The 18292-nt window shown below is 38.4% G+C and overlaps 2 protein-coding genes across 3 annotated transcripts; both read left to right on the forward strand.

Moving 5' to 3' along the window:
* Positions 1 to 34: 34 nt before the first annotated feature.
* Positions 35 to 3061, forward strand: mrpl55 (mitochondrial ribosomal protein L55). The gene is made up of 3 exons (XM_017693423.2): positions 35 to 219; positions 1891 to 2092; positions 2804 to 3061. Exons 1-3 carry the CDS (start codon positions 176 to 178, stop codon positions 2954 to 2956), a joined length of 399 nt encoding a protein of 132 aa, XP_017548912.1. The 5' UTR covers positions 35 to 175; the 3' UTR covers positions 2957 to 3061.
* A 286-nt stretch (positions 3062 to 3347) lies between these two features.
* Positions 3348 to 17785, forward strand: slc5a9 (solute carrier family 5 member 9). Of its 2 annotated transcripts, XM_017693522.2 has the most exons (13): positions 3348 to 3483; positions 3679 to 3750; positions 4140 to 4244; positions 4753 to 4917; positions 5152 to 5257; positions 5348 to 5428; positions 7951 to 8156; positions 8707 to 8842; positions 9502 to 9609; positions 11837 to 11987; positions 13125 to 13293; positions 14148 to 14363; positions 15413 to 17785. In XM_017693522.2, the coding sequence occupies exons 1-13, from the start codon at positions 3355 to 3357 to the stop codon at positions 15743 to 15745; spliced, it is 1977 nt and encodes a 658-aa protein (XP_017549011.1). In that variant the 5' UTR covers positions 3348 to 3354; the 3' UTR covers positions 15746 to 17785. The 2 variants fall into 2 exon arrangements, with proteins under 2 accessions (XP_017549011.1, XP_017549012.1); XM_017693523.2 differs by lacking the exon at positions 14148 to 14363.
* The last annotated feature ends 507 nt before the right edge of the window (positions 17786 to 18292 follow it).

Here is an 18292-nt window from a genome sequence, read left to right on the forward strand (position 1 = left end):
GTGGTGAACTACAGTAGGAACCATGCTCTCTCTGCCGTGTTTCCGTACGGTACATTTTTCCGAGCATATCTCATGGTTAGTGTGGTGGTGACCTTTTCTGTCCAGCATCGTTTCGGACTGTTGAGCCGGTTTTCAGACGTGCAGTAGATTAAAAACCAAACTCGGTGTTCTGAAAATGGCTCTACATAAAATCTGGATGAATGGCAGTAGTGTGTTCAGGTGAGCAATAAAACTGAGCGGTGCCTTCGGTCTGCTTAGCTTAGCACAGCTAACGTTATGCTAGTGAGAGGGAGCGGTGAAGTGCAGTTTATCAGAGAGATGATTAAATATCTGAGTGTTCAGGGAATTTAAAAAGGTTCAGTACTGACTACTTTTTACTGTACATAACACTTGTGTTTATTAAGAATATAATCTTGTAGAATGAGATGTAAGATGGAGAAGTTTTGGTCAAACTGCTCATAGGATTCATAAGAAGCGAATCAGAAAGCCGGACTGCTTAGTTTGGGAGCGATAAGTAGCTGTTTTGCATGTTTTACAAGCGCTTTATATTTAACATTTTATGCATCCAGTTTAGATGAAAACTTAATGTTCCTCGCTTTTTAAAAGTTATAAATGTTATACATAATCATATGTGAACACCGTTAAACTGTGAAAATGTATTGCTCACATTCCACTGAAAGTAAGCTACACAAACAGACTGTTTTTGTGCGTTTTCATGAAATATTCTGCGACCTTACTGTTTTGTGAATATATCAAAAATATATATGTTCCAGCGCAGTATATTTTTTGTCCACTCACTGTGCAGTTTAGTAATAAGTAGTGTTTCAGTCTAGATTGGATTTGATTAAGCAAAAAAGAACAGAGGTCATTTACGTCCACCAATCAGGCATAACATTATGACCACCTCCTTGTTTCTACACTCACTGTCCATTTTATCAGCTCCACTTACTATATAGGTGCACTTTGTAGTTCTACAATTACAGACCGTAGTCCATCTGTTTCTCTGCGTACTTTGTTAGCCCCCTTTTACCCTGTTCTAAAGTGGTCAGGACCCCCATGGGCCCTCACAAAGCAGGCACTATTTGGGTGGTGGATTATTCTCAGCACTGCAGTAACACTGATGTGGTGGTGGTGTGTTAGTGTATGTTGTGCTGGTCTGAGTGAATCAGACACAGCAGTGCTGCTGGAGTTTTCAAATACTGTGTTCACTCACTGTCCACTCTATTAGACACTCCTACATTGTCAGTCCACCTTCTAGATGTAAAGTCAGAGACGATAGCTCATCTGCTGCTGCGCAGTTTGTGTTGGTCATCCTCCAGTTCTTCATCAGTGGTCACACGATGCTGTTGGCTGGACATTTTTGGATGATGGACTGTTCTCAGTCCAGCAGTGACACTAAGATATTTAAAAACTCCAGCAGCACTGTTGATCCACTCAGACCAGCGCAACACACACTAACGCACCACCACAACGTTAGTGTTACTGTAGTGCTGAGGATCCACCACCAAAATAGTGCTTGCTGTGAGAGTCTGTGGGAGTCCTGACCACTGAAGAACGGAGTAAAAGGGGGCTAACAAAGTATGCAGAGAAACAGATGGACTACAGTCTGTATTTGTAGAACTACAAAGTGCATCTATACAGTAAGTGGAGCTGATAAAACATACAATGAGCGTAGAAACAAGGACAGTTGGTTGGTGTATAACATCAGGCTTTAAAGTACAGTAACAAACCAGCTTTTTATGGGATAAAGAGCAGATAGAAAAGTCATGTAAAATGTAAATTAATGTAAAATTATTCCATAAACATGCACAAACTAATAAGTGTATAACTAATAATATGTGAATATAAGTGAATACAATTATTCAATTGTGTGACTTTGCTCCATCTTAGGTGTCTTCAAGAAGTGGCCTCGCAAAGATGTTTAGTTGCTGTATCATCATTTCACACCACACCAGCTCAGTCAAACTCCAACAGAACCTCAGTGGTGCGCTGTAGCAGGCAGAGATATGAACGCATGTACCCAGTCTTGTTGGTGCGTCCAGATGGGTCCACCATCAACATCAGATACAGGGAGCCTAAAAGAATAGTAACGGTTTGTATATTGTTTTGGTGTGTGCTGTATGTTTTGTCCTAAATCATCTGAACATTCATACTGCCACTGTCTGATCAAGATTTTCTTGAAAATTTCATGACCAATAGAATATCTTGAAGTGAATGTACTTTAAAAGGTCATTTTTCCCCTTGTAAAGTGTTTTTATTTTGTAGATAAAAGGTTTTTGCTACAACAGTGATATACTATGAAAAGACCACCTTTGCATGTATTTACTTTCCAGTCAGAACAGCCATTAAAGTTACAAAGTTATTCGTTTTTCAACATCAGAAAAAAAATCTGATAACGTGACACAAAATAACGCAGAACCCTCAGGAACTACATATAACGTCAGAACATTCAGTAATGTGTCCAACTTTTTCCGTTATTACAGCTTTCATTTTTTTGGGAGCCTTGTGTTCAGTTTTTGAAAGAAATCAGCAGGGATATTTTTCCAAGTTCAGTCTTAGATCTGCTTGTCACAGTCTTAAGTATTCCCAAACACATTTGAAAGCTTCACGCTTTTTTTTTTTTTTTTGCTTTTTCCCCCCAATTCTGAAAAATAGATAGATTGTAGATAATGGCCATTTTGAATGTAAATAAAATAAACAAAAGGGTGGCTTATGACTTTTACACAGTAAAAGTATACAGTACACAGTACTGTACATCCTGTGAACCCTGTACAAGTCATGCTTTTGCTAATTTTTCTCTTAGATGCCCGTGGATATTACCACTCTCTCAGAGGAGGAGAGGAAGGTCAGAATGCGGAAGAGGGGTCCTAAAAAGACAATGGTTAAAGCAAAGAAGGATGAGTTTGAGGATGACTTCAAAGTGGACGACTACAGCAAGTTCTGGAAGAAAACGTAAATGGACTGAGGCTCACTTTATTCAGCTTATTTATACTGTTTCACATGTACAGAGCACATTTACACTGCTGTTGGTTTTGTGTCATTAAAGGTTTCTGAAATCTAATTGGTTATGGATCTCACTTTTTGACTTACTTCAGACATTCAGTAACCTGAGATGTGCTGTGCAGTATATTAACTGTTATATGTTAATACAGTTAAGCATGTCTCCCCTGGTAAAAGGGTTTTGGTAAAAGTCCTTGCTCAGGACATCTTCATGTGAAAGCTTTCTCAGGCATGTTTCCGGCTTATATATAACCAATTAAGGTGAGTCAACGTTTTTTGATAAATACCTGCTTAATGATTGACTGGATGCACACTAGCCTCAAAGTTCACACTCTTTCAGTAGCATTTTTTAAAATGACATCTACACCTGAGCTTGTAACGGGCACTGCGGAGCCTCAGCAGAATGGAAAGTTTAAGTTGGAGATTCCTGATATTGTGGTGATTGTGGTGTACTTTGTGTTTGTTCTAGCGGTGGGAATATGGGTATGTTTAATCATTCACTTTTAATCATTCAATTAATCATTTGGGTGTTTTTTTTTTTTGCTGTTTGTGTGATTAAGATGGAAGATATTTGGATGCATTATCCCTTGTTTATTTTTCCCTAAAGCATGCACATTTATATGTAGTTTGATATAAATGATGCATTTTTTTTTTTTTTTTTTTTTTTTTTCTTTAAAGTCATCAATCAGGGCTAACCGCGGGACAGTTGGAGGATATTTCTTAGCAGGCAAATCCATGACATGGTGGCCAGTGAGTTTTGGCTAGTCTCTTTCTATTCTGTATTCAGCACATCTGTCTTGTAGGGCAAATATGCACTAATAATTATTGATTTTTTTTTTTAGCTACATGTGTGCACAAGGAAGTATTTCTGTCAGACACAGTTGATCAGAAAGAAGGATGTAAATGCTAGAACTAGCACTAGTTTCCTGGTATTTCAGTTTTGGAGATGCTGGTCTTATGAATGTGTGTTAAAATACAGTAACTATATTATTGAATAATGCCTGCAAGCCATTTATGCACATTATGCCTTTTCAGTCAAAGAGTACAGACTATAAACAATCTCTTCACTCAAGTTGTATATTTATAAATGTGAAAATCAAATATGAATTTGACTGCTCTGATGTCTTAAACACTCATAGATTGGTGCTTCTTTGATGTCCAGTAATGTGGGCAGTGGCTTGTTCATTGGATTAGCAGGGACTGGGGCAGCAAGCGGAATCGCTGTCGGGGCATTTGAGTGGAACGTAAGTTGATGCAACTGCTCCATGTCCAGGACCTAGCACTACACTGCTTTTACTGTTAAGCTTACAAACAATTTGCACAGTCTTGTCATAAAAGGGCATTCTGGCCTAAAACTAGCTTTTAATATGTTATTTGTTATATATGTTATACTTTGTTACAGTATTCTGTAACATAGTATTGCATCCCTCAGTATTAAACACCCAGCGTGCATCGTGCAAATGTCATGCAACCAGTGGGAGTCCTCCACACAGTGATAAAGAAATACCAAAGATTATATATCCTTTCTGGAAATATTGAGCACTGGCCTTGCCAGGCAAGATGTGATATTCGACGTCCTTCTGCGTTCACCAGCTAGTTTTCAAACATTCTTCCCACTTTCCGGATACATCATCAGAAGATAGTTTTCCTACTCTATTAAACCTAAAAATCTCACATATTTTGGCCAAAGTGCTCTTTATAGATATTTAAGAAACAACTCTTTCTGATGGGAGGTTTGTGCTTTTATTATAGGCAGCATGGGTCCTTGTTGCCTTAGGCTGGATCTTTGTGCCTGTGTACATTTCTGCTGGAGTGGTCACCATGCCTGAATACCTGAGGAAGAGATTTGGTGGCCAGCGCATTCGAATCTACATGAGTGTGCTGTCTCTCATTCTCTACATCTTCACCAAGATATCAGTAAGGCTAACCCATGGCCCTTTAAAGGCCCAGGATTCCCTTCGCTTTCATGATACATTTTACATGTTACTAAATAATAGGCCTTGACATGTCATAAGCCTGGGAATTTAAGAGGTTAATGTAGCAGCAAGACCCATTATGAAGTATGAAGGGAGGAAGTACCAGTGACATATATGAGTCCTGAAATGTACTGCAGGTCTCAAGACTTCTCACTACTTCATTTGCTCTTTTCAGACAGACCTTTTCTCTGGAGCACTGTTCATTCAGGTGTCGCTGGGTTGGGACTTATATGTCTCCACTGTAGTGCTGCTTGTAGTCACAGCGCTCTATACTATAGCTGGTAACTGATAACACATAACACACACCATGTTGCTATACTGCTAGTGCCTTTGCTACAGACGATCCATTAATTGCTGATACTTTGTTGCAGGTGGGCTGACAGCTGTGATCTACACTGATGCCTTACAGACTGTAATTATGGTAGCCGGAGCATTTGCTCTCATGTTCATAGGTGAATTTCTTTTGGTAGCTTACAGTATATGGCTGACATTATGTGGGCGGAAATGGACTATCCCCAAACAGTTTCCACAAGTTGGAAGCATATAATTGTCTAAAATGTCTTTGTATGCTGGAGCCTTAACATTATTCTTCACTGGAACTAAGAAATCCAGCCCAAATGATGAAAAAGAGCCCCAGACCATCATTCCCCCCTCCAAATCAAATTTATTTGTATAGCGCTTTTTACAACGGATGTTGTCACAAAGCAGCTTTACAGAATTTCGTAAAAGACAAAGTTTCAACAGGACTGTAAGAATGTACAGAAACCCCCTGGTGGGCAAGCCAGGGGCAACAGTGGCAAGGAAAAACTCTCTCAGAACTGAGGAAGAAACCTTGGGAGGAACCAGGCTCACCAGGGGGGACCCATCCTCCTCTGGTCAAACTACCTACAAGTGATTATATTACTAATATTAATAGCAGTAATATTGGTATTAGGAATAACTAGGAGTCTATGAGAACATTAGCGTAGGGTGGGCAGCTAGTCCAAGGCAGGTGGTGGCAGCTCGGGCGTGGGCAGCTGGTCTGAAGTGGGTAGCAGGAGGGCTCAGCAGTCAGTCGTCCTTCAGCGTCCAGCCGGACATATGGGTGATTGTATACTCGGAAAGAAAGCAGGGAGAGGGAATTAGTTTTATTCTATCCGTTTGTACAAAAACAGGGAATGTAAACATTTCCAGAGTGTGGCTAACGACTCCGGCAGATCTGACTATGACAGCTTAACTAAAAGGAGAGAACCAGAAGGACACAGACACGGCAGCACTCTGAAACAGTCCGGCATCCCTCCGCTCCACCGTCCACAAACTTGAGTGACCGCGTGCGAGCAGCGGGACGAGCAGCGTCTCAGTTTACTATAATTCCCTGTGTCCATGGACCCCTGGATCTGCTGCCTTTATCTAAGGGGGAACATTAGCTACCAAAAGCTAAACTGAACAAGTGAGTTTTCAGCCTAGTCTTCACCAAAGTTTACTGCTGTCACTATGCATTCTGGTAGGTAGTTTCCTCCTGACATATGCCAAACTTGTCTATCAGACTGCCAGATAGTGAAGCATTATTCATCACTCCAGAGAACAAATTTCCACTGCTCAAGATTCCAGTGGTTGCTTGTTTTTTATACGACTCCAGCTAGCTGCACTGTGCGTACTGATCTTACACATTTGTGCAACTTGTCAAAACCTATTTCATGAAGTTCCTGATGCACAGTTGCTGTGCTGATTGTTTTCAGAGGTAGTGTAGTGAGTGATGCAATAGTGATGCAAGGCTTTGTGAGTTTGCATGATCTACGGCTTCATGGCTGAGCTGTTGTTGCTCGTAGACGCTTCCATTTCACAATAATAGCATCTGTTGAAAGGTGAAGATCTAGCAGGGCAGAAATTTTTGGACTGACTTATGACAAAGGTGGCTTCCTATGACAGTGCCTGATTTAAAGTCACTGAGCTACTCTGTATTACCCATTCTACTGCCCATATTTGTCTATGGAGATTGCATTGCTGTGTGCTTGATTATATAGACAGCAATGGGTGTAGCTGATCTCAGTAATTAAGAGGAGTCCATATCTTTTGGCAGTATATTAAGGTAGTCAGACAGTCTACATGAACAGGTTATTGTTATGAAAGCACAAATGAAATGTACACTTTATGTATTAAATAATACTGCCTACTAGGGAAAATTTCAGCCACCATATATTTTCTGGTCAAAAATTGCACTTTCAGTTTTCATTCAAACAAGGAAGGAAGGCCAAAAACAGCAAAATATTAAATATTCCTACGATGTAGTGTATCAATCTAACACTTATTAAATTAATTCAGTGGTAATGAAAATGATTAAAAACACTGTAACTCAGCAGAGATGTTCAAATAGTCTGAGCAGTAACTGAGTGAGTTTTTTTGTTGTTTTTTGTTTTGCATTAACCGTTTCAGTGAAATTCTTGGAAATAATATAATACGATATATTAGTAACATGATATCTTTCGGTAATAAACTTTTGAACCTCTTGTTTTTAAAGTTACTTCAGTCATATACAGTCAGATCCTGAGGTCTGTGGCTGTTTTTTCTCTTAATGACTAACACTAAAGTGACTTACATGCTAATATGTGCATCTGGAGAAACTCCAGACTGCAAGGCACAAGGCCTATATGCTTATTTAAAAAAATGAAGTATTTTCCATCATTATAGAGGAGGCACTGAGGGATTTAGCTTTAGATGGTTTTGGAAAACAATAACATATTATATTTTATTTATAAAAATGTGTACTGTTATATGAAATATGTATTATATAAATGTTTAACATTATTTAGCAAGTTTTTCAAATTTAAACAAGTTCTCTAGTTCTGTGAGTCTTTCCCAATCTAGTGATTATTATATAATGATTATTATAGTCATATATTTTTAATATATATGTGTGTGTGTGTGTGTGTGTGTGTGTGTGTGTGTGTGTGTGTGTGTATATAAAATGACACTCTGCATTCTGTCTCCCTGACAGCTTTTGCTAAAGTGGGCTGGTATGAGGGTCTGCTGGAGCAGTATGGAAAAGCGGTGCCTGCAATCACTGTTCCTAACACTACATGTCACCTCCCACGCCCAGATGCCTTCCATATCTTTCGCGACCCAGTGACAGGGGACTTGCCCTGGCCAGGGCTGCTCTTCGGTCTGACCGTGCTGGCTACATGGGTGTGGTGCACTGACCAGGTAAACCAGCATCTGTCACTTTTAAAGGTTGAATCTGAGTCTAAGATTTAATCTCATAAACCCCTGAAGTAACATCCTTCAGTTCCTCAGATTTACAAAACATATATATAAGTTCCATAGTAAATAAAGGGTTATTTATAATAGTTGCTAAATATGAAGTTTAAGGATTATTAACTGAGCAATAAGCTGTGGGGTTTAAGGAGTTAAGAGCAGGAACAATAGGACCGCCAATGTGTGCTTGTTGCAGAAGGCCCTTATTAGTGACTAGATGGTCTGGAGTAACTTGTATGTCGTATTATATACATGCACTGAGTACCTGCTCCAAATCAGCCCAGAGCTTAACCTGTTCACAGGGTAAACTGAGCTTTTCTTCTCGTGAGTTTGAATTCTGTTTTGAATGGCTACATCTTACTGAAAGACAATTTGTGGTATCACCTTTCTCTAGTTGATAGTTTGCTGATAAGCAGTTTATCTAGCCAAACAGCACAGTTTCCCACTAAAAGCAATTAATGTTATTTTGCTTACCTTTGCCCTGTGATGTTATCTGCAGGTGATAGTGCAGCGGTCCTTGTCTGCCAAAAACCTATCGCATGCTAAAGGTGGCTCTGTGCTGGGGGGCTACCTGAAGATCCTTCCCATGTTCTTCGTTGTTATGCCAGGCATGATCAGCAGAGCACTCTACCCAGGCACGTCTGATTGATTAAAGGTGTACACTGACTGGCCACTTACTTAAGTACACTTGTATCTGCACTTATTGTCCATTTCACTTACCATATAGGGGCACGTTGTATCTCTACAATTACAGTCTGTAGTCCGTCAGTTTATCTACATACTTTGTTTGCCCCCTTTCACCCTTTTCTTCAGTGGTCAGGACCCCCACAGGACCATCACAGAGGTATTATTTTGGTGGTGATTTGGTGATTCTCAGTACTGCAGTGATGCCTATGTGGTGGTGGCTCTGTTGTGATTGATCCACTCATACCAGCACCACCCACACTAACACACCACTGAAGGGAGCTAACACTAATGTCAGTGTTATTGCAGTGCTTTGAATGATCAGCCACCCAAATAATACAAACAGGTGGTCATGTGGCTATCCTGATCATTGAAGAACAGGGTAAAAGGGGGCTAACAGAGTACGATGGACTACAGATGGACTACAGTCTGTAATTGTAGAACTAAAAAGTGCACCTATATGGTAAGTGGAACTGATAGAATAGACAATGAGTGTAGAAACAAGGAGGTGTAGTTAAAGAAATGGCCAGTTGGAGTAGTATCTACTAACCTCTACCAAGATGCTAACAGTAAATTGATTATTTTTCTTCTTTGTGTTTGTTTGTGGTAGATGAGGTGGGTTGTGTGGATCCTGATGAGTGCCTTAGAATCTGTAAAGCTGCTGTAGGCTGTTCTAACATTGCCTATCCTAAACTGGTGGTGGAGCTCATGCCCGTAGGTATGGCTGCCTTGTTTTCTGGTAATTATATTAATCTGACCTGTTAATACAGAAATTCTGCAATTTCCCTCTGGGATCAATAAAGTATTCTGATTCTGATTCTGAAATACATCCATAGGTTCTGACATGTTTCAGTATGAAGTAGTCATTTTGTACTAACAATCATGATGCAGATTTATTAGAGGTTGGGATTTAGGAATTCCATTACAGACTTCAGTTCTTTCTGTAGAGGTGTTATATATGGAATTTAGATTTCGCAATTCAGTTGAAGTTTTTTAATGGTGTTATGGGTGTATAAGTCCATTAGTTGGATGGCACATGTATAAAGTGGCGCAATCATCTACAATGCAAAAAAATGATCTTGGCAAGTGAAGTTATCTTAAATCTACTTGATATATCTCATATTTCTCATTCTGAGAAATTTTATTTAAGAACATTATACCATTATTGAAGTTATTTGTAGATATTTTAATTGAATTTAATTTTGAATCAAGTAGTGTTATTAAGTGAAATTATTTAGCATATATAGCATTATATATATAGCATATAAGTAAAATACGAAGATTATTTTTACCTAGAAGTAATAAGTTAAGTATTCAAGTATCTTTGAAAGATTTTTTAAAAATTGAACCAAACACTAGGGCTATCTGTATTAACATTTTACACATTAACATTGTGCACTGCCGAGACTTTCCAGCACTTAATTCTGTCTGAAAAATGTTAGATTTGGGAGTGTAGCAATAAACATTTTGCTTTCCTCCCTCTTTTTGCTTTTTCTTTTGCTGCACTTGGATCACTTTGTTTAATTTTCCCTCTTAACACGCACAAAAATCACACGGAAACAGGCATGCAATATACATAATTTGTATTTTTATGGGGTCCTTGGCTCATTGGGACCCTAGCCTACCTCTGATGGCCATTGAAATTACACAGGGTATGAAAAATGTACATGGCTTATATTAATAAACATATTTTTGAGAAAGACTTTATCAGTTAATCTCCTGCACAATATATGTTATAATGTAATCATTGCAAACTAACATAGAGTGGTTGATGGAGTAAAGATGCACACAAACTGGAGTTTTGACTAATGCAACAGCCCTAAGCCAAGCAGCTAGCCTAACAGCTAACTTCACTGACTTAACCTTTATTTATATCAACGTTTATGTAATGTATGAGCAAAACATCAAGTCAAAGTCAATAAAAGTTACACATGTGCACTATGTAAGGTTTCTTTTGTTGAAATTGAAAAAAGCATCATTGCTGAGTGGTGACAAAACAGGCTGAAATGTGGTGCGTGTGTACTACTGTGAATGGCCCTGTAAAAATCAAAATGGCCTAAAATAATCATTTAAAGGTCAGAGGTGTCGTGTTGGATTTCATCGTTTTTTTTAGACCACATTTTGTGTTTATATATTAATGTCACGCACACTAAGGCTCAAATAGAAGCTACAGCTGAATGTTTAGGTCTGAAATGCAAAATCAACATTACACTGATAAAGATATGATGGCAAAAGTAGATAAATAACTTACATCCTAGGAAGACACGTTTTTACTGAGTTCTCCTTGAAAACTCTTTTAATGCACCCGCAAGTCAGATTCATCTGCTCGAGGAAGGAGTCCAAAGCACAACTGACATTACAAAATGTTCTTCTGCATATTTCACGCAACTACACATTTCCACCAGAGGGGTCCTCAAATCCCCCAAACTTGCCTAGTGCAGCTTTATTATAACAGTAGTTTATTTTGGACTGTTTCTGTTTGTCCATTCATCATGAAATTTTACCACAATATAAATGGCTACTGGTGCCCCACATATGGAACCTTGGCTTCTTAGACGTATGAAAGCATATTTCTATAATTTACCAATTTGAACATATTACTTCTTTCAGAATCGGGAGTTGGGAGAGGGTAGCCAGATATTTATTTTTATTCCCAGACCATTAAAACTTCATAAAGCCAAAATAGATTGTTGTTTGTCTTAGTTATATAATTGTAGGCATACTCTGATTACCTAGTTTTATGTATAAATAACTGTAAGAAGGCTGTAGCCTGCTGACCTTGGTTTCCCCAATTTTTAGACATTTTCAATAAAGGTTAGGATTTTGGAATTTCTTTACAAAGCAAGGTTAGCAAACTCTGCATTACATTAATGACTGAATATTTTGGATATTCTTTTCTTTCCTTGCTTCTTTTCACTCTATTACTTTCCATGTATTCTTGGCAGGTATGCGAGGGCTGATGATTGCGGTGATGATGGCAGCTCTAATGTCCTCCCTCACCTCCATATTCAACAGCAGCAGCACCCTCTTCACCATGGACATCTGGCAGCGCATAAGACGCCAGGCCTCTGAGATGGAGCTCATGGTTGTAGGCAGGTAACACTCTGTGTTATGCAGTGACATGTCTGTACAGCAGTGATAAACATACCCTTTGTTATCAGTAACTGTTGTGTCTGCTGTTGGTGCCACCAAAGTCTCAAATATATGTTATAAAATGCATAGCAGTTTTGAAACCCTGAGGAGAAATTTACTCAGATAAAGAAGGAAAAAAATTGGTATCACTGTAATACAACAGCAGTCTCGCTTTAAAGATATTACTTTATTGATTAATAGTAGATGTAACAGAGGCCAAGTTTTTTAAAGTCTTTTTTAGGGGCCAGTATCACAGAAGAACAAATTTTACTTACTTTTTTTAAATAAAAGAGCTTGATGTAGTATGTAAACATGGTGTAAACATGATTTATGCACAACTGCCTACTCAGCATTTTAGCTCCACCCAATGACATTAAAACTATAAGGAATGTTTCATGCTGGACTATTCTTTGAAAAGAGCACAATACAGGGCATCCAATAAGAACAGAGCCCATGTACACATAGTGTTCTTAAAAGCACAGTAACAAGAACAACATTGTAATAAGGGATAAAGAAAGGTTGGGAAATGGTCACGTAAAAATGAGTGATGACGGAAAATGAATTACATTTTTTTTTACATAAACTCAAACAAAAGTGGAAAATAGCCAAAAAACGTGACAAATGTGCTGTGTAACCATTTATGTCAGCAAAGTGCTGATACTTCATAATATACTGTAAGTACATATTGTTTATGTTGTAACTTCTATAAATATTGATTTTTGGCATATTGAATATAAATATATAAGTCATGAAAGGGTACTAATTTATCAGTTGAACATTTCTATTATTTTTATATAATTTTAACAATTTTATTCTACCTATTTATTTTAATTAAATATATGGTAATTTTCCTCACTTTTAGATTATTTATTTTATTACATATGAAAACATCAGGAGCTCTTTACGTGTGAAAATGTCATGATGAATGGAGCAATAGAAATTTTGAAAAACAGCAATAGATACTGATGTAGATAAATCAAGAAATGTTTTTCCTTCTCCTATAAAGTTATTATAATATAAAATTTTCTTACAACAATGTTATGGTGCATCTCCATGATCAGGATCAAGCATATTCTGTTCTTTTCTTGTTTACATTCATAGGGTGTTCGTTTTATTGCTGGTAGTCTTGAGCATCTTATGGATTCCAGTCATCCAGTCAGCCAACAGTGGACAGCTTTTTGACTACATTCAGGCCATAACCAGTTTCTTGGCTCCTCCCGTCACTGCAGTGTTTCTCATGGCCATCTTCTGGGGTCGAATGAATGAACAAGTGTGTTACCTACCCTGCAGTACTGATTACTATATTGATTACATCATCTCGTCAATGTGCTTTGTTCTAGTAGTGGCCGATACAGCAGTCCATCCAGTCTACCATGGAATTTTTCTTACGCAATGAGTTTTGTCATTACTGTTACACCAGTAATTCACAAATAAGGGCAGATATCGCAACATGTATACAACATATAAACAGTGCAAAGCACACTAATTCTCTCCTGTGCAGTGAGGTGCAGACTGAGGTACGCTAGTCCAGTTTGTTGTTGAAGGAGCAGATATCAGAATATAACTTTGTATCAGAAAGTATCAGCCTATACTCATAATGTGAATCAATTGTAATATTTACCCAATTTCAGCAGCGTCCATTGTTCATAGATGAAAGCTTGAATGTAAAAGAGACACATGAGACAAGTGACTTTGATTTTTGAATTTCGACGTAAAGCAGCTTTTTTTGCTGGGCCAGAGAAGCTACTGTGTGCTACTGTATGCCTTTGCCTTTATCATGTTAGGGTTAGAATGCTACATTGTTTTTTTTGTTTTGTTTTGTTATTTTACCTTATACAAATATGTTAGATTAAATTCAGTTGTTAAAGTGGAAATCCCCTAATAATACACCATTATTCATCTACAAAAATAGGTTTACTTAAGCATCCAAAATGGTTTTATTGGGAAAAATATACATGATATTTATAGAAACCATCAGAAATCATTAAATAGTGATAAACATTTTTGAATTTAACAACCACTACTATTGTATTTTCACTGAGTCGATCATAGTGTAAGACAATTTAGTAATGACTTACTTTTGAAATTCCTTACACTGATTGGGCTGTGCGTTTAACTCTGCAGGGTGCGTTCTGGGGTCTGATAGTGGGTCTAGTTATAGGAGTCACACTAATGGTGTTGCAGTTTGCTTATGGCACCCCTTCCTGTGGGGAGAAGGACTTGCGGCCGGATCTGCTGAAAGACGTGCATTACCTCTACTTTGCTCTCATACTGCTAGCTCTGACAGGCCTGGTCATAACGGTAGTGAGCCTCTGCACTGCCCCCATTCCAAACCAACATGTAAGGATTTCTCTCCCTCTTCACACACACACACCAAATCTGTTATGTATTGCCAAATGTATTAATGTAAGAGGTGTCTTTGTACTTACTTAGGTGACAAGATTTTATGATAGATTTATGTCAAGTATTTTAGATCATGTCTGTTGGTCCATTAATCAGAAAATGTTTATACAGTATGACATTGTATGAATGTGCAATGTAATATAATGTAGTTGGCATTTTCATATATAGATGGCATATTGGGTATTGTTTAATATCGGTGTCGGGCAGAGATTAGCAGAAAATCAGGATGCTCATGAGTGGCATAACCATCTAAGCATTCTAATGACAAGATGTGGCAAATTCGATTCTCGCCCATACCACCATCAACAGGCGGTTGCAGAGCAAATGGTCACGCCCACACCCCATAACTCAACACAGTGTGAGTTAATGTTTTCTCATCTGAACATGTTGAGCTGGCTTTTTGTGTCTTGGAGGAAGGTTTTACTCTCACAGTGTTGGTCATATTGTGTGATGGGGAAAGAGTTGGACATAAAGTGGAGGGGGGGGGGGGTTGTGGATAAATGCCAAAAAAACCCAAAACAAAAAAAGAATCCTGTAACAAATCTATCCTAAAATAGCACACAGTCATATGGTGTGATGTCATATTGTCAGCTGTGTATTTTGTCCTGTGTAGCAGTAGCACGTTTGAGTAGTTTCAGCATTAAAATTAAGCTCAGCAGTATTTAAAGACAAAAAATGTTGAAACCTATTGGCACAATGCAGAAGGTTTCAATATCATTTTTCATCTTATTTCACTGGTTTGATATGACAGTCATGATATGTAATTCCTTATATGGAATAAAATGTTTCTAAGCCTAACCCTAAATTTAATCTCAGTCACCAAAAAAGAAATGTTTTCACCTGTTTTGTTGAAAGAATAAGACGTTTTTTTAAGAACTTATGTTTAAAAATAACTGTCGCTGGTCCTAACAAGTTAGGTTACAAGTATATTACATAATGTCCACTGTGACATTTATTCACACTGATGAAACTCAACTTCTCTGCAGCTTGTTCGTTTAACCTGGTGGACTAGACACAGCAAAGAGCAGCGTGTAGATCTGGAAGATCCGTGGGCAGCCCCACCCGCAGCAGAAGAATCCAACCCTGCAGGCTCTGACTCGCAGCTGGAGCAGGAGACACCTTCATGCTGGAGGCGTGTGGGAATGTGGCTGTGTGGGCTGTCTGAAACTCCTGGGCCGAAGCTGAGCTCAGCTGAAAAGCAGGCTCTGGAGAAGAAGCTGACCAGCATTGAGGAGGGCCACATCTGGAAAAATGTTTGTAATATCAATGCCATCATTCTGCTCACTGTTAATGTGTTTCTTTGGGGCTACTTTGCTTGAGAATCATATTTAGAAATACATGGCAAAAATCTGCTCTGCTGGGTGTTTTAGGGCACTTTCAAGAGTACCTGAGCCATAATAATAGATGAAACACTAGAATATACAGTACTGTACATATGAAATAAGACTGACAAATCAAAATCATTCATCTTAATGACAGTTATTTTCTAAGATGTCAATCTTTGAAAATAAAACAAATAAAACAAACAATGCAATGTACACAACTAGTACTGTTAGAAATTCACCTTTCAGGATTCAGAAGTCAGGAGACCTTCAGCGTAGACTTGATTTTATTGACACACAGGAAATGTGGGCAAAGCTTAGTGGATCGCAGCCAGTCTGATTAGGGATATTTTAGGACAACCTTATATACACTGGAAGTTGTGGGAGGAGGATAAAGGTGAGGAAAAGGAGTTTTAAGGGGGGTAAGCAAAGGGGATGAGGGTGATAAAGAAGAGGGGGTTAAGCAGGGGTATGCGAGGGGGATGAGGGTGATAGAAGAGGGGGTTAAGCAGGGGGATGATGATTACCTTATCAAAAGGACAGAGGTGCCGACTCCCTGCAAGGATGGCGAACATCAACACTCCTTGATGGTTGCCACCCTAGAGGGTTATTGTGTGACCTTATGGTCGGCAATCAAAGGGCCAAACCAACAATGCAGGGGGTTGACCACCTCAGATCAGCAGATGGGACAAACAATGGAGGGAGCTGACCATCCTCAGGTCAGAAGATAGAAGCTTAATTTCTCTCAGTACAGACAATTGGACATATTAATTCAACACTACATCTCATGTGCACATAAAGGCCCAATCCAATTTCACCCCTTGCCTCTACCACTTAGTCCGTACCCTTTTGTGTGTTTAGGCAAAGGGGGTAGGTTGTCCTGATTTTGTTGAGATTGAGAAGTAGGGCAAATGTTAGGGCTACATAGCACTCCAAATGGAGGTTTTTCAGAGGCTCACTCCAAAAAAAGTGTTATGAGAAAAAAGAAAAATAGCGCAAGTGGTCAAAGAAATTCACAATTGTACGTAAAATGATAAGTGTTGTATTATCTTAGTTTAATGTTGTTTCAATATATTATGGTCCCTTTCTTCATAACAAGCATAAAAATCTGCTAATAATATGCTAATGTCTTGATAGACAGCTAGCTAAATTTCCCATTACACCTTAAATAGTCCAGCAGCACAAACTCCTGAAGCATGACAATGTAACTGCTGCTCCATTTAAGGTAGAAAAGGAAAGGTGGTGAATAGCTAAAGTCAGCTTCGTATCACTGAAGAATTTGGGGTGGGCAATAATAAATAATTATCACATCCATCCTCTTTGCAAGCATATGATACCATATGAAAGCATATGATGTAACTTAAGTCCAGCAGAGAGGTTGCTGAACTTTTTATCCCCCTCTGCTGTCAATGCAGGCTAGCAGGGTCGTCTACAGAACACTGCTAGCCTGTTAATGAAGCAATGCTCTTCTTTGTTTGAGGGTTGTCCCATTTCGTAAAAGAGGATTTCAACCACTACCCCTCATCTCAGTTCTAAGGGGCAATGTGAATGTAAAAACAAGAGGTATGGGTAAATATAGGAAATGAGATTGGGTCAAAATGCAAAAATGTAAGCATTTGGCATTCATGATTGCTTAAGCCTTTCTCTTTAATTAATCTGTAACTACAGAAGCACCTTTTTCCTGAACGCTAAGTCTAACTGTAAAAACATGAAATACAAAATATACAAAATTTATTTCTATTCACACCCTACAAAAGGTTTACAAATAGCTTTTACTGGTCAGCATTTATCCTGTTTTTACCTGTACAGATGAGCTACATCTGTAAGCTACTCCACATATTACTACATTTTTTCCAAGACCAGATGAAAATATGAAAATGTTAACTTGTGTTTGATAATGGAGCAGTGAAATAATAGTAACATTTTGGCAAGTAATTCATTTGTTATGTGCAGAAAATGAACATTTTGTAAACAAGAAATGTGCTAAACTTTATCATATTTAAAATGCAGGCAAATAAAGAATATTTCTGCTCTAAACCCAAGAAAAAAAGTGTTTTTGTAAAAGTAATTTTCTGACATATAGAAATCCATAATTTTAACTTTCTTTGGTTACCAACAAGTTTTACACAACTTCATAACAATGCACAAACACTCTCCACGTTCACACGTCATGCTGTGTCCTAAACTATATCAACAAGTCTGCGTGTCCTTTTTGAAGACCTGGATACGGTTTGATCGGGTTAAGAGATGTTTTGATTATGTATTTACAGAAAACAATAGGGTGATCTTTGAGTCTTGGTGTTTGTTGAAAATGTTACCCTCATAGCTCGAGTGCTAACCTAAAGAAGCACCAAACATATTGGCAGAATGAAAACTTCCAGGATAAGTGGAAGATTTAATTTATCACAGGATTCATTTCATAGTCTAAAGGGTTTAAGATTTCAAACCAGTAGTCTAGATGCCCCCGAGCCACCTAGGATGGTGATCTGCATGCAGGGGAGGACAGTGTAGATCCTGATTTTGACCCTCCCAATGACGCTTCAG

Source organism: Pygocentrus nattereri, chromosome 28 (genome assembly GCF_015220715.1).
Source record: "Pygocentrus nattereri isolate fPygNat1 chromosome 28, fPygNat1.pri, whole genome shotgun sequence".
Classification (NCBI taxonomy): domain Eukaryota; kingdom Metazoa; phylum Chordata; class Actinopteri; order Characiformes; family Serrasalmidae; genus Pygocentrus; species Pygocentrus nattereri.